This window comes from Hemitrygon akajei, chromosome 17 (assembly GCF_048418815.1).
Source record: "Hemitrygon akajei chromosome 17, sHemAka1.3, whole genome shotgun sequence".
Taxonomy (NCBI): domain Eukaryota; kingdom Metazoa; phylum Chordata; class Chondrichthyes; order Myliobatiformes; family Dasyatidae; genus Hemitrygon; species Hemitrygon akajei.
The window spans coordinates 58,254,282-58,278,386 of record NC_133140.1 but is presented as its reverse complement, the minus strand read 5'-3'; the positions used below and the strand labels follow the sequence as shown (position 1 = coordinate 58,278,386).

Sequence of the window (24,105 nt, the reverse complement as noted above, 5' to 3'; positions counted from 1 at the left end):
TGTAAGGCTCCTTTTCATTGACTACAGCTCTGCCTTTAATATCACCATTCCAAATAAACTGATTCCTAAGCTCCGGAACCTGGGTCTTAGCACTCAGATCTGCAGCTGGATCTTCAGCTTCCTCACAGACAGGACCCAGGCTGTAAAAATAGGGGACAAGCTCTCCTCTACAATCACTCTGAGCACCGGTGCCCACAAGGCTGTGTACTCAGCCCCCTGCTGTACTCGCTGTACACCCATGATTGTGTAGCTAAGTTTCCATCGAACTCAATATGTAAGTTTGCTGATGACACCACAATTGTAGGCTGTATCTTGGGTAATGATGAGTCTGAGTACAGAGAGGAAATTAAGAACCTAGTGGCATGGTGCAAAAACAATAACCTATCCCTCAACGTTAGCAAGACGAAGGAATTGGTTGTTGACTTCAGAAGGAGTAGCAAACTGCATGACCCCTTCTGCATCAGTAGTGTGCAGGTGGAACAGGTCAAAAGCTTTAAGTTCCTCGGGGTGAATATCACAAATGACCTGACTTGGTCTAACCAAGCAGAGTCCACTGCCAAGAAGGCCCACCAGCTCCTTTACTTCCTGAGAAAGCTGTAGAAATTTGGCCTGTCCCCTAAAACCCTCACTAATTTTTATGGATGCACTGTAGAAAGCATTCTTCTAGGGTGCATCACTACCTGGTATGGAAATTGTCCTGTCCAAGACTGGAAGAAGCTGCAGAAGATTGTGAACATAGCCCAGCACATCACACAAACCAATCTTCCATCTTTGGACTCACTTTACACAGCTGATGGAGCAGTGCTGCCAGGATAATCAAGGACACGACCCACCCAGCCAACACACTTTTTGTCCCTCTTCCCTCCGGCAGAAGGTTCAGGAACTTGAAGATTCTGTATGGCCAGATTTGGGAACAGCTTCTTTCCAACTGTGGTAAGACTGCTGAAGAGATCCTGACCCGGATCTGGGCCGTATCTTCCAAATATCTGGACCTGATTTGCACTACCTTTCTTTCCCTTTACTATTTTCTAATTATGATTGATAATTTAAATTTTTAAAATTATATTTACTTTGATTTGTACTCCAGGGAGTGCGAAGCGCATAATCAAGTATTACTGTGATGATTGTACGCTCTATTATCAATTGTTTGGTGACAATAAAGTAAGTAAGCGTATTGAGTGTCAGACTTGTTGATGCCAAGAACAAGACATTATTCAGATGGGCATCAGTCAATTTTGTTCTCAAATGGTTCTTGGTGTGCTTCATTTTTGAAAATAATTGCTCACACAGATAAGTGCTGCCAAACAATGATGCCATCTTTTTTGCATGATCCACTAAGTTAGGAGACTTCCCACTTGGATGAATGTATTTTCTATAGAAGTCAAGCACTGACACATCTTTGATTCAAGATTCAAATTTTGATCTCAATATGTCATCACACTGCATCTCCATCAATTCCATTTGAAAAATTTCTGATGCAGTGTCCACTTCCACATCAAATGGAGTAGCAGACAGCTTGAACTCATTTGCATGCAAGCAAAAATCAGCAAAACGAGATGAAAACTCTTTTCTCAATTCTTGGACCATATTCACGAAAATGCCCGGATCTTGTGCTTTACTCTTTTGAAAAGTGGGTTTCCCAGCTTGCTCGATGAAGAAGTAATCTAGTATCCAAGTATCTTAGAAATTTCGGCACTCAGTGTCTACCTTCCTGCATTTTGCATTCATTGCCATTGGAATTTTTTCCTTCGATTTTATTTCGAAACGCAAGTTTCCAACAAGTATCGTAGCACATGTAAATATCTGGATATTTAGCGTGGATTTCTTGTTAAAACACAGTGATGCTGTTTCTGTTTACAAATTTGAACGATCCCATCTGAAAACCTGCGTGTGCACGGAGAGTATCTAATACATATTAATAAGGTAGTCTGCATTCCCGTCATTTGTATATACCAGTGTTTGGTTTGGAACAAAATGGAACCTGGGGCCATTTTAACAAGACGCCATGCATGTCCATCAGTGTGGTTGCGTGAAACACTCAGAATAAGGAAAAATCATTTGCGGGCTAGATAAGCATAGTATTCCAATATTTGCTCGTGGGCTGGTCAAAATACCTTCACAGGCTGGATGTGGCCTGCTTAGGTTGCTTACCCCAATCTAGATATTACACAGTAACAAAATAAATATTTCTGGTGAACCGGGAGGTGAAACAAACCTAATGAACTAGAGATCAAGCCATTAGGATTTCTAACAGTCAAATAGCAGATAATCAGAGATTCACTGTGAATACTGTGGATGTATAAGTTAGATCACATATTCGTTGAGTGGTCCTGCCTTCTGCCCTTCCAATGTTAAAAGTACCAGTCAGTATGGTGGAATGTTCTCATTTATATCAATGGGGCCAGATGTAGCAACACTCAGAAAGCTTGATTCTACCTAGGACAGAACCTTGCCGAAATATTGATTCCGTCCTTCACACGTGTCAGAGAAGTTGCATAACAATTTACAAATATACTATCACTGCCTCAACAGAGCCGTTGCAACCTAGGAACATTCCTGTCAGGCATTTGAAGATAGCAGCCCTGTGTAAATGCACTTTGACCTGACAATTGGCTATTATTGACTTCAAGTTTAAATTCTGGAGCTTTCAGCACAGTGAGGAATGCTGCTTTTAAGATTGCAGCAGTTCAGGAAGGTGTTTTACCATCACTTTCTCTAGAGTAATGAGGAATAGGCAACATATGATTGCTATATACTAAAATTAAAAGTTTAAATTCTTGGCAGTGTGATGAGCGAGACAAACGTTAAAAGGGCTTCTTCCACTCCATTTTTGTTTTGAGGGGCATTCAAATATATATGAAGAAACTGTCTGTGCAGTACTTGTACTTCAGTGTAGAATTGTTCATAATAATGACCTGATGCCTGTATCAACAGGCACCTCTCATCCACTTTTGAAAGCTAGATTAATTTTTCTAGTTGAGAGTTGATGTTGAGTGACTATAAGTGCGTTAACCCAAATGTTTTATTGGACCTTTACTTTTTTTATATAGCGGCTAGCTTTGATGTATCGAATGCAAGTAGCAAATATCGATAAGTTTGAAGAGAAGTTGCGGGCTGTTGAAAATGAGCTTGGGATTGATGGAAAGGACAGGATCCCGGTATCATACAAGCGTACAGGTTTCTTTGGAAAGTGAGTTTATCTTTCATTATTGAAGGTTATTTGATTCTGGGACTGAGGATAAAATGTAACAATTCACAGTTATAAGTAAGTTACAGAAATATTAGCAGAATCAGTGGTGATACGCCTGTGCTGAAGAAAAAGGACATGTATTTCCAATGTAAGAAGGAAGGAATTTCAATTGATTCATGTTTTCAGATGTTGACTTTTGAAAATAGCATTCTCACCTTGAAGTTCTGCATGTTGCACATTGAGCTAAATTTTACTTTCATCAGGCTTGTCCATCAACGTTACGTATGTAGTCTTTTGATATGGGAATCGGATTCAGTATGGTTAAATGGGAATTTGAATGTATCTGGTTTTGATGTTTGTTGGTGAAAGATAGAAAATTTTTGGGTGTTCCTCACGAGATGCACTTTAATGTGTGCTTGAATTTGTTCTCAGTTTATGCTTATGTATTGTGCATGTGTGGTTGTGGATTTTAATGAGGGAGCAGAGAAATTTTCTGAATCAAAGTGCAGGGACGGGCAAAAGAAATCTTGTTCCTTCCAGTGGAAACATGGAGTCAGATTTTACATTTGTAATACAGAACAGTTTGATATTTCTTTGAAGGGTAAATTAGTGACAAAGATACAGCTGGTTTCCAAATAAATTGTACAAAATTGCCAGAAAAAGTAGCAAGCTGGAAGATTCAGCCAAAAAGACATCACGATTTTTTAAGAGGGGGAGAACATATTACAGGTTTCAAAGATGATGGTGAACCTGTGGAAATCTACCACAGAAAACAGGGAAGACTAAATTGCGAAACGTATTTAAGAAGGAGATGGGTAGGGTTTTTTTGACACAAAAGATGTCAAGACACAAGATCTGCCATGACTATACCGAATGACAAGACAGGTGTCAATGACTACATTGCTGCCTTGTACTATTTTTCTATTTCTAAAGAACCTCAATAAAATTGAGATTTCTGTAATTGAAACTGCTTTTGGCCTGATAATATAAAATATAATTAATGAACTCATTATATTTTTTTCCCCTGAAGTGCACTGTATGCCCTAGGGATGGCTGCAGTGGGAGTAGCCATTCTGTGGTACATATTTCGGCTTGCAGGAATGGCTGGAAGAGAAGGTGGATTTAGTGCATTTGTAAGTATGTTTAATTTAAAGTTAACCTTTCAATCGCGATAGAGTATATAATATTATTATAGAAAGTACATTCAAAGTTTGTGTGTTAATTCTGCGATGTTCAGTCTTTAATGTGGAATTTCAATGCTTTCTTGATTTGGATTCTGTTGTAATTACAGCCATGTGTTTTGTTTATTAAATACCATTTGCATTCTGAAATTAGTTTGGAGGTTTTGGTCAATCTGCCACAACCCTTGGAGAATATGTTTACTCTTAAAAATGAGGGTGGAAAATCCAGTACAGTATTACTTCTTGATGCCCATCTGTGGCTCGTTGTTGCTATACCGATAAAACTTTACATTTCACTTCAAGGATTTAAACATTGACAGCAAGAAGACTAAAACCAGATTTTTTTTTAATGTGCTCTGAAAAATACTTCTATGACATTAAGATATAGGAGCAGAATTGGGCCATTTGGCCCATTGAGTCTGCTCCACCATTTCATTATGACTGATCCATTTTTCTCTCAGCCTCAATCTCCTGCCTTCTTCCCTTATCCCTTCATGCCTTGAACAATCAAGAATCTATCCACCTCTGCCTTAAATATACCCAATGACTTGCTCCCCACAGCGCCTGTGGAAACAAATTCAGCAGATTCAGCAATCTCAGGCTATAGAAATTCCTTCTCATCTCCATCCTAATAGGATACCCCTTTATTCTAAGGTTGTGTCCTCTGGTCCTAGATTCTCCCATCATAGGAAATAACCTCTCCACATCCACTCTATCAAGGCCTTTCAACATTCAGTAGGTCTCAATGAGATCACCCCTCATTCTTCTGAATTCAGTGAGTAAAGGTCCAGTGCCATTAAACGCTCCTCATATGACAAGCCCTTCAATCACAAAATCATTTTCAGGAACATCCTTTTACCTTTTTTTAGATAAGGTGCCCAGAACTGCTCTCAATCCTCCAAGTGAGGCCTCACCAGTGCTTTATAAAACTTCAGCATTACATCCTTGCTTTTGTATTCTGGTCTTCATCCACAGTACATAATTTGCTGTTGAATGAGCTAGATATGTAACTTCAGATTTCCAGCTTCTCCCATCGACCCCAACCTTCACTCCAGCAATCATGATGGTAGTTTCATTTTGTAATTCAGGGGCTTAAATCATTGCTTATTGAAATTTTGATGTTGATTAAACAACTGAATTTTGCAGTAGATTTGCAAAAACAATTGGAGCTAAGAATAATGGTGAGGATGAGGAAATTTGCCCAATGCTAATAAAGCTTGCACGGTGTAGAACGATACTGCATCCCCCACTGTCCTGATTAATATTATTTTTGCCACATGCCTAGAATCAGCTGAAAATGGCTCGTTTCACTATCGTGGATGCAAAGTCTGGAAAAGGAGTTAATTTTAAGGATGTGGCAGGAATGCATGAGGCCAAACTGGAAGTTAACGAATTTGTTGATTACCTGAAGGTAATGGGGTTTCAGTTTGGAATGAATTTTAAACAAGTCCTCAAATAACTGTTCTGACTAAAACTGGATTAGGGTCTACATTGGTGCTATAAAATTTGTGAATCCTTTAGAACTTTCTCTATTTCTACATAAATACAAGCTAAAATGTGATCAGATCATCGTGAAAGTCCTAAAACTAGAGAGATAACCCAATTAAATAAATAGCACAAAACATTTTACTTGTTCATTTATTTATTAAGAAAAATGATCCAATATTACAGGTATTTGTTGGAAAATGTACGTGAACCTTTGTTTTAAGTAACTGATGTGACCCTCTTGTACAGGAATAACTTCGACCAAATATTTTCAGTAACTGTTAATCTGTCCTGCACATTGGCATGGAGGGATTTTTGGCTATTCCTCCATACAGAACTGTTTCAGTTCATCAATATTTCTGGGATATCCTGCATGAACAGCCCTCTTCTGGTCATGCTACAGCTTCTCAATTGGGCTGGACTCTGACTTGGCCATTCCAAAGCATGAATCTTCTTTTTAAACCATTCTGTTGTTGATTTTCTCTTGTGTTTTTGGTCATTGTCTTGTTGCATCATCCAACTTCTATTAAGCTTTAGGTGATGGACTGCCACCATGACAATCTCCTGTATAATGTCTTGATACAATTTTGAATTCATTGTTCCCTCAATGATTGCAAGCTGTCCAAGCCCTGGAGCAGCAAAGCACTCCTAACCATGAGGCTCCTTCCACCATGCTTCACAGTTAGGATTAGGTTTTGGTATTGGTGTGCATTGCCCTTTTTCTTCCAAACATAGCAATGTGCATTTCTGCCAAAAGGTTCAACTTTTGTCTTATCTGTCCAGAGAACGTCCCAGAAACATCGTGGAACATCTAGGTGGTCTCTGCAAACTTGAGATGTGCAGCAATGTTTTTGGAGAGCAGTGGTTTCCTTCATGGTGTCCTTCCATGAACACCATTCTTATTCAGTGCTTTTCTTATAGCAGACACATGAACAGAGACTTTAGCAAGTTCTAGAGGTTTCTGCTGGTCTTTTGCTGTTAACCTTGAGTTCTTTTTCACCTCCTTCAGCTTTGCAATGTTGTGCTCTTGGTGTGATCTTTGCAAGACACCCACTCCTAGGGAGAGTAGCAACAGTACTGCATTTCTTCCATTTGTAGACAATTTCTGTTACTATGTGGACTAATAAACACTTGGGTCTCTGGAAATACTTTTGTAGCCTTTTCTAGCTTCATGCATCTCTGCAATTCTTCTAAGGTGCTCTGTAAGTTGCTTTGATTGAGGGATGGTGTTAATAAAGAGGTCTTTCTTGAGAAGTGCAGGCTTTTGTCAGTAACCTGACTTTGTGTGTCATTTTTAAAGGGTAGGGCACCTCTACAACCCACCACTCCAATCTCAACTTATTGATTGGAACAACACATACAAAATTCTGAGGAACTCAGTAGGCCAGGCAGCATCTATGGAAAAAAGTACAGTCGACATTTTGGGCTGAAACCCTTTGGCAGGATTGGAGAAAAGAAGCTGAGGAATGAGTTTGAAAGTTTGGTGGGGGGGGGGGGGAGAGAGAAATGCCAAGTGATAGGTGAAACTTGGAGGGGGGGTGACGAAGCAAAGAGCTAGGAAGTTGATTGGTGAAAGAGACGGAAGGCCATGGAAGAATGAAGAAGGGGGAGGGGTGGGAGGAGCACCAGAGGGATGCAATGACAGGCAAGGAGATAATGTGAGAGAGGGGAAAGGGGATGTGTGGAGGCATTACTGGAAGTTTGAGAGGTCGAATTTCATGCCATCGGGTTGGAGGCTACCCAAATGGATGTGTTGTTCCTCTAACCTAAGTGTGGCCTTATCCTGACCGTGGAGGGGCCATGGATGGACATATCTGACTGGGAAGTGGAATTAAAATGGGTGGCCACTGGGAGATCCCACTTATTCTGGTGGACTCAATGAAGCTGTCTCCCAATCTACGGCAGGTCTCACCAATATACAAGAGACCTCACCTGGAGCACCAAACACAGTATATGACCCAACAGACTCACAGGTGAAGTGTCGCCTCACCTGGAAGGACTGTTTGGGGCCTTGAATGGTAATGAAGAAGGAGGTGTAGGGGCAGTTGAGGCACTTGTTCCACTTGCAAGGATAAGTGCCAGGAGGGAGATCAGTGGGGAGGGACAAATAGGGAGTTGCATAGGAAGCGATCCCTGCAGAACATGGGGGGGGGGGGGAGTGAAAGATGTGTTTAGTGGTGGGATCCATTTGGAGGTGGCAGAAGTTTTGGAAAATTATGTATTGGACGTGGATGCTGGTGGGGTGGTAGGTAAGGACAAGAGGAACCCTATCCCTGGTAGAGTGGCGGGAGGATGGGGTAAGAGCAGATGTGTGTGAAATGGAAGGGATGCATTTGAGGGCAGCGTTGATGGAGGTTCTTCTTTCTTCCATGGCCTTCTGTCTCTTTCACCAATCAACTTCCTAGCTCTTTGCTTCATCCCTCGACTCCAAGTTTCACCTATTGCCTGGTTTTTCTCTCTCCCTTCCCCCCACCTTTCAAATCTACTCCTCAGCTTTTTTTCCTCCAGTCCTGCCGAAGGGTTTTGGCCTGAAATGTCAACTGTACTTTTTCCCATAGATGCTGCCTGGCCTGATGAGTTCCTCCAGCATTTTGTGTGTATTGCTCAGATTTCCAGCATCTGCAGATTTTCTCTTGTTTGTTATTGATTGGAACTCCTGACTCCAAAGAGCTTTTGTAGAGGCATTACCCCAGAGGTTCTTTTTTGAAGCTAGACTGTGCTTGTTTAAATGGTGTACTCAGTAATGAGAAGAAATACAATTGTTTGTGTGTTATTAGTTAAGGCAGTTTGCGGTTGTCTATTCTTGTTACTTAGATGAAGATACATTTTATGAGTAATTAATGCAGAACACCAAGTAATTGCAAAGGGTTCACATTTTTTTTCTTACAACTGTATGTAGGCCATTTAAAATAAAAATTACTAATGTTAACTGGGAAAGAAATGCTGAATATTAAAACCAACATTTCCATGCAACTCAATATGATCAAATTATTGTTTCAAGTGATATACTGTAGCATATACAATACTGAGAGCAAAGTGCTTAATATCTATTGATTTATGAAAACATTGCTTTTGATATTCAAACTAATTTTGATACCAAGTTAATTTAAATATTTTGAACATATGGCCTCTGCTATCTTGAGAAAATATTTAAAAACTTAATATCAAATTCTGTTTTTGACTGATGATATTTGACCTTGACTGAGATGTGCTTTAATTTAATCACTTTAATGTAAATCATGTCAGTTTCTAGAAAGTTTTTTTAAATTAAGCTTTTTTTTCCTAATGCTTGAACTCATGAAATTAATATATCCTATTTAAAATGCTGATGCCTTCTTTCAGAACGCTTTCCAGCCTCTTTCAGAAAGTAACATTCACAAGGTATTGGTTTACAAGGTTTCAGCTTAAAATGTTGACTATCCCTTTGTCCACAGATGCTACTTTACCCATTTAGTTTCTCCAGCTATAAGTTTCTGCTTTTTTAAAAAAATGTTGACCTAGCAAAACAGTTCTTGCAGACATGGAGACACAAAACTACCGATGCTGGAATCTAGAAGACCAAATAAGGTGCTGGAGGAACTCAGTGGGTCAGGTAGTCCGGCTTAAACCCAAAAAATTAACTGCCCATTTCCGTCCATGATTGTTGCCTGACACATTGAGTTCTTCCAGTAGAATCTTGTAGGGATGTATGATTACGAAAGTCAAAAGAAAACAAATATTGAACAAATGAAATAATCGAAGTTCCTGTAAATGTTGCTATTGAGTCAAATGTGACTCTTTTTTGTAACAACGGGTCTTTGCTTTCTTACCATGTATTACCAATGGAGTAGTACTTGGGGGTATAAGCAGGAAAAAAATTCTACTGTTCTAACACTTGGTAAGGAAGAAAGATAAAGTTGTATATTTGTCTTTCAGAGTCCAGATCGTTACCTACAACTTGGGGCCAAAGTTCCAAAGGGAGCTTTATTGCTCGGGCCACCAGGATGTGGCAAAACACTTCTGGCAAAAGCTGTTGCATCGGAAGCTCAGGTTCCTTTCTTAGCTATGGCTGGATCAGAGTTTGTGGAAGTGATTGGAGGTGAGGAGTAATTAGTTGTTAGGGATTTAGAGCTCTGTGACATTAAAGTTTGTTAACCACCATTTCTCAGTATGTTGTTCTCATCCTGGCCTAGCTCATTTCTCGGTCCACAGTAGTGAGTGTTTGCAGGAGATATGAGCACACTAGTTTTTGCTACTACAGGTATATTGGAACAGGAAAAAAGCAAGCTTTGGATTTATGTAACACCTTTATGGTGTTCTTTTCAGAAGGTCCTAAGTTCCCTTGCATCAAATAAACTATGTTGAGAATAGCTACTGGCGTATTGTGGAAGCCATTTTATACACAGCAATCTTCAGTAGTTAGAAACATAGAAAACCTACAGCACAATACAGGCCCTTTGGCTCACAATGCTGTGCCAAACATGTACTTAGTTTAGAAATTACCTAGGGTTACACATAGCCCTTTATTTTTCTAAACTCCATCCAGGATTCTCTTAAAAGACGCTATCGTATCTGCCTCCACCACCGTTGCTGGCAGCCCATTCCACGCACTCACCACTCTCCGCATTAAAAAAAACTTACCCCTGACATCACCTCTGTACCTACTTCCAAGCACTTTAAAATTGTGCCCTCTCGTGCTACCCATGTCAGCCCTGGGGAAAAAGCCTCTGACTATCCACATGATCAATGCCTCTCATCATCTTATACACCTCTATCAGGTCACCTCTCATCCTCTGTTGCTCCAAGGAGAAAAGGCTGAGTTCACTCAACCTATTCTCATAAGGCATGCTCCCCAATCCAGGCAACATCCTTTTAAATCTCCTCTACACCCTTTCTATGATTTCCACATCCTTCCTGCAGTGAGGTGACCAGAACTGAGCACAGCACTCCAAGTGGGGTCTGACCAGGGTCCTATATAGCTGTAACATTTCCTCTCGGCTCTTAAACTCAATCCCATGGTTGATGAAGGCCAGTGCACTGTACACCTTCTTAACCACAGAGTCAACCTGTGCAGCAGCTTTGAGTGTCCTATGGACTCGGACCCCAACTCTGATCCTTCACACTGCCAAGAGTCTTACCATTAATACTATACTCTGCCATCATATTTGACCTACCAAAATAAACCACCTCACACTTATCTGGGTTGAACTCCATCTGCCACTTCACATCCCAGTTTTGCATCCTCCTGATGTCCCGCTGTAACCTCTGACAGCCCTCCACACTATCCTTAACACCCCCTACCTTTGTGTATTCAGCAAATTTATTAACCCATCCCTCCACTTCCTCATTCAGGTCATTTATAAAAACCATGAAGAGAAGGGGTCCCGGAACAGATCCCTGAGGCGCACCACTGGTCACCAACCTCCAAGCAGAATATGACCTATCTACAGCCACTCTTTGCCTTCTGTGGGCAAGCCAATTCTGGATCCACAAAGCAAGGTTCCCTAGGATCCCATGCTTCCTTACTTTCTTAATAAGCCTTGCATGGGGTACCTTATCAAATGCCTTGCTGAAATCCATATACATTACATCTACTGCTCTTCCTTCATCAAAGTGTTTAGTCACATCCTCAAAAAATTCAATCAGACTCATAAGGCATGACCTGCATTTGACAAAGTCATGCTGACTATTCCTAATCATATTATGTCTCTCCAAATGTTCATAAATCCTGCCTCACAGGATCTTTTCCATCAACTCACCAACCACTGAAGCAAGACTCACTGGTCTGTAATTTCCTGGACTATCTCTACTCCCTTTCTTGAATAAGGGAACAACATCTGCAAACCTCCAATCTCTGGAACCTCTCCCATTCTGATTGATGCAAAGATCATTGCCAGAGGCTCAGCAATCCCCTCCCTCACCTCCCACAGTAGCCTGTGGTACATCTTGTCTGGTCCCGGAGACTTATCCAACTTGATGCTGTTTAAGGTGTATGTAACAAGAAGAAAGCTCCAGCACATCCTCTTTTTTAATGCCTATATGCTCAAGCTTTTCAATCCACTGTAAGTCATCTCTACAATCATCAAGATCCTTTCCCGTAGAGAATACCAAAGCAAAATATTCATTCAGTACCTCTGTCATCTCCTCCAGTTCCCTACGCACTTTTCCACTGTCACACTTGATTGGTCCTATCCTCTCATGTCTTGTGCTCTTGCTCTTCACATACTTGTAGAATGCCTTGGGGTTTTCCTTAATCCTGCCCGCCAAGGCCTTCTCATGGCCCCTTACGGCTCTCCTGATTTCATTGTTAAGCTCCTTCATGCTAGCCTTATATCCTTCTGCATCTCTATCATTACCTAGTTTTTTGAGCCTTTTGTAAGCTTTTCTTCTTTTCTTGACTAGACTTTCAACAGCCTTTGTACGCTACAGTTCCTGTACTCTATCATCCTTTCTCTGTCTCATTGGAATGTACTTATGCAGAATGCCCTGCAAATATCCCCTGAACATTTGCCACATTTCTGACGTACATTTCCCTGAGAACATGTTCCCAATTTATGCTTCCAAGTTCCTGCCTGATAGCTTCATATTTCCCCTTACTCTAATTAAACGCTTTCCTAACTTGTCTGTTCCTATCCCTCTCCCATGCTATGGTAAAGCAGATAGAATTGTGATCACGATCTCCAAAATGCTCTCCCACTGAGAGACCTGACACCTGACCAGGTTTATTTCCCAATACCAGATCAAGTTTAGCCTCTCCTCTTGTTGGCTTGTCTACATATTGTGTCAAGAAACCTTCCTGAACACACCTAATGAACTCCACCCTATCTAAACCCCTTGCTCTAGGGAGATGCCAATCAATATTTGGGAAATTAAAATCTCCCACCACGACAACCCTGTTACTATTACACCTTTCCAGAAGCTGTCTCCCTATCTGCTTAGTTCAGTTCCCACCCCCCCAGCAATTCTAGTTTAAACTCTCCCAACAGCCTTAGCAAACCTCCCTGCCAGGATATTGGTCCCCTCGGATTCAAGTGCAACCCATCCTTTTTGTACAGGTCACGCCTGTCCCAAAAGAGGTCCCAATGATCCAGAAATCTGAATCCCTACCCCCCTGCTACAATCCCTCAACCATGCATTTATCCTCCACCTCACTCTATCCTATACTCACTGAAGCGTGGCACAGGAAGTAATCCCATTATTTTGTTTTAGAAATTTGATTCAGTGATTAATATTGCCCAGCACAGATTTCTTTTCTCTTTGGAATAGTGTTATTTTAAATCCACTTGGGAAAGGATTGGAGGCTTGATTTTAAAGTCTGTGTGTGCATTTTAGTTTCTACCTTTTAAGGTTCAATTTAATCAGTTGAATAAAAAAATAATCAACTGGAATTTTACTTTGTATTGATTTAAGTGATCCATCTCATGTATTTTTGGTCTTTGGCCTGTAACTCATTCGCTCTTTTTCTCTGATCTATGGGCTGTGGATGGTGTTAAAAGGTCTTTTGCACCAGGGCAATCTTTACCATGAAATTTCACAGACAGCAAAATATACATTGGCTTTACCTTCTGTTTAACCTGTAAGTAGTTTCTCAATGCCTTTAAATGTGCTTGGCATTCAGAATCTTATAAATTATTAAAAGTAAACAATTATCTTCTACAACAAGTGAGTTCCTAGCATAAAGCTCTCCTATAAAGCTGCAGCTGGTGAAGCACCCAGGCAACAGTTGTTGTATGCAAAGCGTCTCCCATCTTAGCCAGTGAAGCTTGTAACTCCTCCAGAGTTGTCATAGGTCTCTTGGTGGCCTCCCTCACCAGTCCCTTCCTTGCATGGTTACTCAGTTTTTGAGAACGGCTTGCTCTAGGCAGACTTGCAGCTGTGCCATATTCTTTCCATTTCTTGATAGACTTAACTGTACTCCAGTGGATATTCAGTGACTTGGAAATTTTCTTGTATCGATTTCCTGAATTGTGCTTTTCAAAAACCTTTTTGCGGAGTTGCTTGGAGTGCTCTTTTGTGTTCATGATGTAGTTTTTGCCAGGATACTGACTCAACATTCCAGTTACAGGTGTATTTTTAATACAATTAATTGAAACACCTCGATTTCACATGATGATTTCCATTTAACTAAATATGTGACTTCTAAAACCAATTGGCTTCATCAGTGATGATTTGGTATGTCATATTAAAGAGGGTGAATACTTATGCAATCAATTATTTTGTGGTTTATAGTTCTAATTAATTTAGATCACTTAGTCGAGACCAGTTTTCACTTTGTTGTGAAAGTGTCTTTTTCTGTTGATCAGTGTAAAAAAAAAAGCCAAATTAAATCCACTGTGATTCAATGTTGTAAAACAATAAAACATGAAAACTTCCAAGGAGGGTGAATACTTTTTATAGGCACTGTAACTGTAAATCCCAAAACTTGTAGCCAGGAGAATTAATAAGTATCTGTTCATGAGTAAATGCTTTCAGAATATGTGCCAGTTACATAGTTGGCTAACATTCGGCCTAAAGAACCTTCTTCACTGGAAATAAATTCCAAATATAAATGGAATTCTACAACTGTCTTCAAATAGTCTTATAATCAGCTTTAAAATATAAATTGGGATAATAGCAGCTTTCAGCAAGTATATTTGTTGTGCAGATTTATAAAGGAAAGTCAGACCAATAAGACAGTACAATTGGAAAGTTGGAGCATTGATGTTCAGAAACCTTTTCTTGCAAAAGTGCTACCAGATGTTGGAAGGAAATAATTTACATGTGGCACTTCACGTGGTTTGCAAGTCTCATGTATCTCTGCACCAGTGGATTTTTTCTGGGGCCACATTTTGTTTTGTAAATGCACCAAGATCCTACATATGTCATTGTGATGATGATGTCCATTTAATCTGTTTTGTTAAGGGAATATCCTCTGCCAATTATAGACTGGCCTTTGTTTAATGCTGCACTTGAACAGCAGCATTATTTCTACATGATTTCCATTTTGGCATATGCGTTTTTGGGTTATATGTTGAGTGGGTTTATATAGAACTCACAATCTTCGAACCAAAAACGAAGTAGTTAACATTTGAACCAGTTTAATTCAAGGTTTTTTCAATTGAGATAATCTAATATGCACAATCATTTCATGTTTGTATTGCAGTATGCACATTTTCTGTTCACATTTTCTGGTGTCACTGCAGAATTAATATCATGAATGTTGCACTTGAATGTTGTGACTAGTTGCCCTGATTAATTTTTTGCTGAAGAGCCTGGTTATTATGAGAAGACAATACTTTATTTCTGACAAATGCAAACAGTTAAGATTGAATTCCTGTCCTTCTAAGCTTGGCTTTGTCACACGAGTTCTCTGAAAATATTATTTCAAAATTTTTCATTTTAGGCCTTGGTGCCGCTAGAGTACGAAGTTTGTTTAAGGAAGCCCGTACTCGTGCCCCATGCATTGTGTACATTGATGAAATTGATGCAGTGGGTAAAAGGCGATCAACTAACATGTCTGGTTTTGCTAATACTGAGGAAGAACAAACGCTGAATCAACTGTTAGTCGAAATGGATGGTGGGTGTTACACTCTGGTACAATTGGGCTGCAAACCCGTGTGGTAATATATCATTCAATATTTTATTTACCTTCTGAAATGTACGTGAACTGTTCTTTAGTATTGTTAGAGGTGTATGAAATATCTGAGTTGAATATTGTTTATCTTTTGCATGCCTAAAAATTGGTGTTGATTGCAAATTAAGTCAAGTTGATTTGAATGTTATCCTTGTGCATCTAATGGTAACCCTAAGATGCTAGAATAACGGTGCTCCACTTCTGAGCATGAAGTGTATGACATGGTGATCTTATTTACATTGGAAGTACAGCCAAGGAACCCAGCCTGTTTTCAATCAATTATTTGTCAGTGCAGCAGCATTTCAAATGGTACTTGAATAACCATGCTAGATCCAAATTCCTTAAATTATTTTTAGTATGATATTGTTATTTGCTCATTTCCACACATGGCATAAAAGGCACAAATTCCATTTATTAATTGTCATATATGATCCACTCATCATTACAAATTTAAATGTTTGACTTGCGTACATCTAATGTAGTATATATTGAAACATCAGAATCATAGCCACTTTTGTGGAGTAGAACAACCTGGCCTTGCATATTGAAGCAGTGCATATTGTCTTTATTTTAAACAGGAATTGGCACAACAGATCACGTAATAGTTCTGGCATCAACCAACCGTGCTGACATTTTGGACAATGCCTTAATGCGACCTGGTCGTTTGGACAGGCACATATTTATTGACTTTCCCACATTGCAGGTACTGATGGATATGAGCATAAAATATTTATACTTTGGTTTACAACATAGCCAACTTACTAGTGAAAGTATACTTTTGCTATCCCACTGAAATTGTATTTTAATTATTCATCTAATTGTGTTTGTGGAATTGTAGGTCTTGGTAAGTATTAAGAAAATACTAACATTAGCAAAACTACTCATTTTATCAGTTTAATATTGTTTCCCACTTGCAATACTATTATAGAACATTATCTTTCTAATTTACCTCTGCAATCGATTTTTATTGAAGTGAGAATTATTTTATAAAAAGCTGGCATTTAATTGGGTTAATTTTAAGCCAATTTAATGGAAGAGAAGGAAAATCTGATGTGTTGCCGTAGTCACGGATCTGTTGGTTTTCAAAAAAAATCTTAGCAAAGAGCTATTAAGCACTTTGAGAGCTGAAAATTAAAGGTATGCTTGATGGAATAATGCTTAAAAATATACTTTGTTCAAGAATGCTGATATCAAATTCTATTCAGACTTTCTTTAACAAAATTGTAGACTGGGTGTATTTGGATATTATTGTTATCTGCCTGTTGCTGGCAAAGTTAGCCTATGTTGTTCTTCACCAGCTGTGCAGGAGAATATAGTGAGCTTCACAACAGTTGCTATGGTGAAGGTGTTTTGACTGTGTGATTGGGTAACAAGATCCAGAATATTGACCTTGCAGGAATAAAGGCAGATTTATGTTTTGAGTCAGGATGATATGTGCGACTTGGAGATGTTTCTTTGTGCCTTCTGCCTTTATTTATTTTTTAAGGTGTTAGCGATTACTGGTTTGGCAATTGCTTTCAAAGAAGCCTTGGTATGTTATTGCAGTGCATTTTGTAGGTAGTACACACCATAGCGTCTTCATTCTTTTGCCATCAATTTGAATTTTTCAGAGCAGTACTATCCACTCAAGTAGAAAGATTAAAATCATATTTCTAAATTTTTGCTGATTGGAAACCTTTGGGTGCTACAGTATATACTGCTCACGTAACTGGAGTATGTATGAGCTGAATTTGTTTGGGTTTTTGGCTATTCTGGTTCAGAATGTTAGAGTATATAGGATTTTGGCAATGACATTGCCTTTCAATAATAAGAAGTGGACCTTATTGTTCTCTGGCATTTATATCTACAAATATTTGAAATGCTGGGAGCAGCACCAATATGGCCTTTTTTCAGCCACATTTAATCTCATACTCCAACTGCAAGGGGTGCTATGCACTATTCTCAAAAGATCAGGCATAATCTTAATAACAAATCTACAACTAAGCTAAGCTTAATGAAGACTGCTGCTAACGTTGCATCATTGCCCCAACACTTTTCCAGTCTTTCTCACTAATGCTGCTTATCACCTCCAACAAGTTTCTTATCAAAGCTCATCTTCAGACTGTGAATCTACAGCAAATACAGTTCAGAACCTAGCTCACCAGAACCCTCATAGTCAAGGTGCAGAAGATGATGCTTGCAAATGCTAGTTGACTGTCCTCAAATCTGTCAATGTAATCACCAAACTTTGTTGAGAGAATGATTCTTATGTTCAGAATTCACATTACAAAAGTTCTCTTCAACTTGCTGTTGCTGTGTATAACACTGCTCTTTGACAGTAAAGGCTTACAGTAAGATCCTGAAAAATGTGGGTTACTAGTTTCTTGTCAGCCACTGCTCAGCAAAAGCAAACATTGTTGAAGAAATCTACCATTGCCTTCAGCGTGGCACCACAGTCTTGACTTGATTGAAGAAAAGAGCATTTGAAGATCAAGATCTTAAAATTGGCTGAAAACTTGGTCTATTATCAGCTGCAATCATAGTTATCCTCTCTGCTTCTGAACCCAGATTATTTGCAACAGGAACTAGAAAAATTAAACCTATGCATTCTCCTTAAAGTTCTCTGCCTTCACCAAATCTGCACCCCTAGTATAGAGATTCTAATTATGCATTCTCTTTATCTTCTTTTTATCCTTCTCAATTCTTTTCTGCAGTCTCTCAATTGCATCAATCATTTTTTTTTTAGTATAGCAATCAGGAGTGTATAGAAGTACCCTAAGTGTGCCAAACAAAGGTTCAACACAGGTTTATTTTAATTTTCCTACATTTCTTTGAGAAAATTAACTTGGTTGCTTTTTTAATGACTTTGCTAACCCTTGGAGCAATACTTTGTGATTGATGTTATTGTTGTCCAAGGTTACTTATTCCTTTATTCAACTTTGTGTAACACCTACTAAATACAAAAGGATCATATTTTCCCTATCAAAATGTTATTGGAAAAGTATGAAGATAAAACTTGTGTTTTAAAATAAGGCAAGACCATTTTTTACTAGTTATGATTTAACAAATGTGGATGGAGGCAGCTGCTTTGAATTATATTGGAGTCAGAAGAGTGCAAAACAGTCAAAATGGAGATAAAGCTCTGAATAAATGTGTTTCATGGGGAAGGGCCGCAGTCTACGAACACTAAGCGGCTGTGTCATGTTTAAAGCTTTTCAAATGCATCAAGGTTTATTGTTTAAATAGGAAACATGATTGGCACTGGTGTTTTGTAAGAATTGTATTGGTCTGATGACACAATAAATGTAAAGAAATATGTGCAGCTTGTATTTTCCTGTATACAGGTTGAAAAAGAGTTCAATTCTGGTGTCCTGTGTAAGAAAGCTTGTATGTTCTTCCCATGTGTGCATGGGTTTCCTCCTGGTGCTCTGCTTTCCTCCCATAGTCCAAAGACTTACCGGTTAGTAGGTTAATTGGTCATTGAAAATGTTCCTGTGATTAGGCTGGGGTTAAATAGGTGGGTTGCTAAGCAGTACGTCAGCCAGAAGGGCCTATTCTGCGCTGTATCTCTAAAAATAAAAAAAATCATCTTGCACACAGCCCTACGTAAAAATAAGCTCCAATAATATAAATAGCACAATTAGATTCCTCTCTGCACTTGTAAAGATGAACTTTATTTGTTATATGTACATTGAAGTGCAGCATTTGCATTAAATCAAATCAGCGAGGGTTGTACTGCACAGTCTGCAAGTGTTGCCATGCTTCCGTTGCCAGCTTAACATGCCCGCAACTCACTAATCGTAATCGTGTCTGGAATGTGCAGGGAAACCAGAGCACCTAGAGGAAACCCACACAGTCGAGGAAAGAACGTACAAACTCCTTACAGATGGTGGTGGGAATTTTTTCAATTTTGCGCATTTTGGGTCACTTTAGGAAAAGTCATCAAATTTCGGCTGAAAAAATGACATTTAGGATGTTTTTACTGCTGTCAAATGTCAAAACGGGTCAAATTTGACCCAAACAGTATTTAAGGGTACCTCCTGTTAGTGAACAAAACATCAGGCTATGTGCATAGTCAAGGACATGCAAGAACTGAATGAGTAGTTTCTGTGTCCTTTCAGAAGAGTGAGGTGATCTAGATATCAATGTCACATATTTGCTACTTCTTGGAGTCAACTGTCTTGGTGTTTCCTAGCTGTCTTCCCACTTTAGAAATTTCCTACACTTAGTCTCCAACAAAGTGCTGTTGTATGTGCTTCATCTCTCACAGCTGACATCCAGTCCATTGGAACCATGGTTGTAAAGAATTCATTCTGTTCTTAAATCCTAATACTTCCACATCCCTTCCTGCAACCTGCTCAAACATTACAATCATCAGATCTCTCCACTCCACTAACCAAACTCTTTGCATTATTACAGTTTCCCTGTCATTGGCTTTAAGGTATACTTTGTCTGGATACCTTGCTGCTCTTTGCTATTTCCTCCGGGGTTCCTTAAATTGTCACCTTCAGCCAAGCAAGCTTGGTGTTAGATTTTACCTGATGATGCTCTTGTAAATTGTACAAGGTATGTGACAGTTGGTACAATATAAATGCAGATTTGTCTTTATTGTACCAACTGAGGAAGCACATTGATTTCTTTGAGTGGTCAATAAAAAGATTTGAAAAGAAAGATTTCTTTGAGTGGTCTGAAAAATTCTGATCTATCAGAGCTTTATCATTAAGGAAAACTTAGTCTAAGTTTTCTGTTAATTTGTGTGTGATCTTTTGTCCATTTCAAGTCCTGAAGTCCTCCTTTCCTATTCTGTGCTTTTGATTGCATTTTAGTTTATCTTTACAACTGCAGAAATTTTAAACTCCCAATCAAAAAAATTGTTACGAATTACTATCATGACAGCAACTTGTGCAATAATACTGACTTTGACAATAGCCACTTTTGAATAGTATGAAATAAATGTTTCCTTACAAATGATTTATATTAGTATAAAATGTATGATGTAGTGGTGTGCTACACGCAGTGCTGAAATAACAACACATAGTCGGTGAGCTGCAGTTGCAAAAGAGGTTTATTCAAACTTTGCGGCCTCGCTTTAAAGCCTTTCTGTTCCCGCCCTCCCCCCGTCCCGCGCGCAAGGGCTTTTCCCCTTGCTGGTGAAGCAGGCTTGGCGCCCTCTTTGGGACCGGCCTCAATGCCGGCGTGCACCACTTTGTGAGCTGGTTCGAGTGCGCTGGGAAGTGGGGGTCGTACAAAAACAAACTTACAGTTTTTCAGGTCTTTGGGTACGCAGGTCGGGTTCTGCCCATGCTGTGAAGTGGTTATGGGGCCAGGTTACCGAGCCTCTCGCGTAGTCTGTCCAGGACTGCTGCGGATTCTTCCTCTTGCCCCCTTGGGGCTGGTATGAACTCTCCTGGGACGACCAGGGGTGCGCCGTACACCAACTTGGCCGACGAGGTGTGCAGATCCTCTTTGGGCGCCGTGTAGATTCCGAGCAGGACCCAGGGAAGCTCGTCCACCCAGTTAGGCCCTTTGAGGCGGGCCAAGAGAGCCGACTTCAGGTGACAGTGGAAACGCTCCACTAGTCCGTTCGACTGTGGGTGGTTGGCAGTTGTGTGGTGCAGCTGTGTCCCCAAAAGGCTGGCCATAGCTGACCACAGGCTGGAGGTGAACTGGGCGCCTCTGTCGGAGGTAATGTGGGCTGGTACCCCAAAGCGAGATACCCAGGTTGCAATCAGTGCTCGGGCACAGGATTCGGAGGTGGTGTCGGTGAGCGGTACAGCCTCTGGCCATCTTGTGAACCGGTCCACGATAGTCAGGAGGTGGCGCGCTTCTCGCGACACTGACAGGGAGCCCACAATATCCACATGAATGTGGTCGAAATGCCGGTGGGTGGGGTGGAACTGCTGTGGCAGGGCCCTGGTGTGCCACTGCACCTTGGCTGTTTGGCAATGCATGCACATTTTGGCCCATTCACTGACCTGCTTGTGGAGTCCGTGCCAAACGAACTTGTTGGCTACCATCAGGACGGTTGTCCTGATGGAGGGGTGCGCTAAGTTGTGAATGGAATTGAAAACGCGCCGCCGCCAGGCTGCCGGGACGATGGGGCAGGGTTGGCCGGTGGTGATGTCACAGAGTAGGGTCCTCTCACCTGGGCCTACGGGGAGGTCCTGGAGCTGCGGACCGGAGACTGCAGTCCTGTTGCTAGGGATCTCCTCATCTGCCTGCTGCACCTCCTCCAGTGCTTCATAGTCTACCCTCTGGGACAGGGCTTGGATGTTAGGTCTGGAGAGAGTGTCTGCCATGACATTGTCCTTTCCCGAGACATGCCGGACATCCGTCGTGTATTCGGAGATGTAGGACAGATGTCGCTGCTGGCAGGACGACCAGGGGTCGGATGCTTTTGTGAACGCAAAGGTAAGAAGTTTGTGGTCCGTGAACGCGATGAAGGGCCTACCTTCTAAGAAGTACCTGAAATGCCGGATTGCCAGGTATAGCGCCAACAGTTCCCGGTCGAAAGCACTGTATTTGAGCTCAGATGGTCGTAGGTGTTTGCTGAAAAACGCCAGGGGTTGCCAGCGACCCTCGATGAGTTGTTCCAGCACTCCACCGACTGCCATGTTAGATGCGTCCACTGTGAGGGCGGTAGGGACGTCTGTTCTGGGGTGCACTAGCATCGTGGCGTTTGCCAATGCTTCTTTGGTTTTAATGAAAGCAGCGGCAGACTCCTCGTCCCAAGTAATGTCCTTGCCCTTACCCGACATCAGGGCGAACAGGGGGCGCATGATTCGGGCTGCTGAAGGGAGGAAGCGGTGGTAGAAATTCACCATACCCACGAATTCCTGAAGGCCTTTGATTGTGTTGGGTCAGGGGAAATGGCGGACTACGTTTACCTTGGCGGGCAGAGGGGTTGCCCCATCTTTAGTAATCCTGTGGCCCAGGAAGTCGATGGTGTCGAGCCCGAACTGGCATTTGGCTGGGTTGATTGTTAGGCCGTATTCACTTAGTTGGGTGTAGAGTTGACGGAGGTGGGACAGATGCTCTTGACGACTACTGCTGGCTATGAGGATGTCGTCCAAATAGATGAAAGCGAAGTCCAGGTCGCGTCCCACCGCGTCCATTAACCGCTGAAACGTCTGTGCGGCATTCTTTAGGCCAAATGGCATGCGGAGGAACTCGAAAATGCCAAACGGGGTGATGAGTGCCGTTTTGGGGATGTCATCCGGATGTATTGGGATTTGATGGTATCCCCGGACGAGGTCTACCTTGGAGAAGATCCGTGTGCCATGCAAGTTTGCTGCAAAGTCCTGAATGTGCGGCACAGGGTAGCGGTCCAGTGTTGTAGCCTCGTTCAGCCTGCGGTAGTCGCCACATGGTCTCCAGCCCCCTGTTGCTTTGGGCACCATGTGCAGGGGGGAGGCCCATGGGCTGTTGGACCGCCGTATGTCCCCCAATTCCTCCATCCTCTTGAACTCCTCCTTCGCCAGTCGGAGCTTGTCCGGGGGAAGCCTTCGAGCACGGGCGTGGAGGGGGTCCTTGTGTTGGGATGTGGTGCTGTCCGCCGTGTCTGGGCATGGCTGCCGTGAACTGCGGCGCCAGAACCGATGGGAAATCCGCCAGGACTCTGGTGAAGTCGTTGTCGGACAGCCTGATGGAGTCTAGGTGTAGGGCCGGCAACTGGGCTTCACCCAGGGAGAACGTTTGAAAGGTCTCAGCGTGGACAAGTAGGCTGTGAGCTCGCAAAAAATCCGCTCCCAGGAGCGGTTGGGCTACTGCGGCCAGTGTGAAGTCCCACGTGAACCGGCTGGAGCCGAACTGTAGCCGCACCGTATGGGTGCCGTAGGTCCTTACTGTGCTGCCTCAGGGTGGGACCCAGTTCTCTGTTGCGGGTGTCATAACTCGTTGGAGCTAAGACGCTGATCTCGGCTGCGGTGTCAACGAAAAAGCGGCGTCCTGACTGCTTGTCCTAGGCATACAGGAGGCTATCCCGATGGCCAGCCGCCATAGCCATCAGCGGCGGCTGGCCCTGGCGTTTCCCGGGAACTTGCAGGGCGGGCTACAGCGGCGGGCTTCTGCACCTCACCGCTGGTGGTAGAAGCACCATTGTTCATCGGTCTTCTCACCCCTGCCTCTGGGGTTAGTGGGCTCTGCGGCCGGGCCTGATCTGGTCTGCTCCTGGGAGCGTGGCCTGGTGATCTGTGCGACGGATGCCCCACTCTCCTTCTTGGCTTTCCACAGCACATCTGCCCAGGCTGCCACCCTCCGGGGGTCACTGAAATCCGCGTCGGACAGCAGCAGGCGTATGTCCTCGGGCAGCTGCTTCAGGAACACCTGCTCAACCATGAGGCAGGGCTTGTGTCCTCCGGCCAGGGACAGCATCTCGTTCATCAAAGCTGACGGTGGCCTGTCTCCCAAACCATCCAGGTGCAGTAAGCGGGCAGCTCACTCGCGCCATGAGAGTCCGAAAGTCCTTATGAGCAGGGCTTTGAATTCTGTGTATTTGCCGTCCTCCGGGGGCGACTGTATGAACTCCTCAACCTGGGCGGCTGTCTCCTGGTCCCGGGAGCTCACCACGTAGTAGTAACGTGTGTCATCCGAGGTTATCTGCCGAACGTGGAATTGGGCTTCTGCTTGCTGGAACCATAGGTGAGGTCGCAGCATCCAGAAGCTTGGCAGTTTTAACG

The 24,105-nt window shown here is 42.0% G+C and overlaps 1 protein-coding gene across 2 annotated transcripts in view; it reads left to right on the top strand.

The window, feature by feature from the left end:
- spg7 (SPG7 matrix AAA peptidase subunit, paraplegin) overlaps nucleotides 1–24,105 on the top strand; it is a 47,499-nt gene that overhangs the window by 5,584 nt on the left and 17,810 nt on the right. For both annotated transcript variants that reach the window (XM_073070220.1, XM_073070218.1), the window contains exons 5-10: nucleotides 3,051–3,190; nucleotides 4,221–4,323; nucleotides 5,657–5,782; nucleotides 9,772–9,934; nucleotides 15,218–15,391; nucleotides 16,027–16,151. In XM_073070220.1, the coding sequence (XP_072926321.1) occupies nucleotides 3,051–3,190; nucleotides 4,221–4,323; nucleotides 5,657–5,782; nucleotides 9,772–9,934; nucleotides 15,218–15,391; nucleotides 16,027–16,151 (831 nt within the window). The remainder of the gene's footprint in view (nucleotides 1–3,050; nucleotides 3,191–4,220; nucleotides 4,324–5,656; nucleotides 5,783–9,771; nucleotides 9,935–15,217; nucleotides 15,392–16,026; nucleotides 16,152–24,105) is intronic.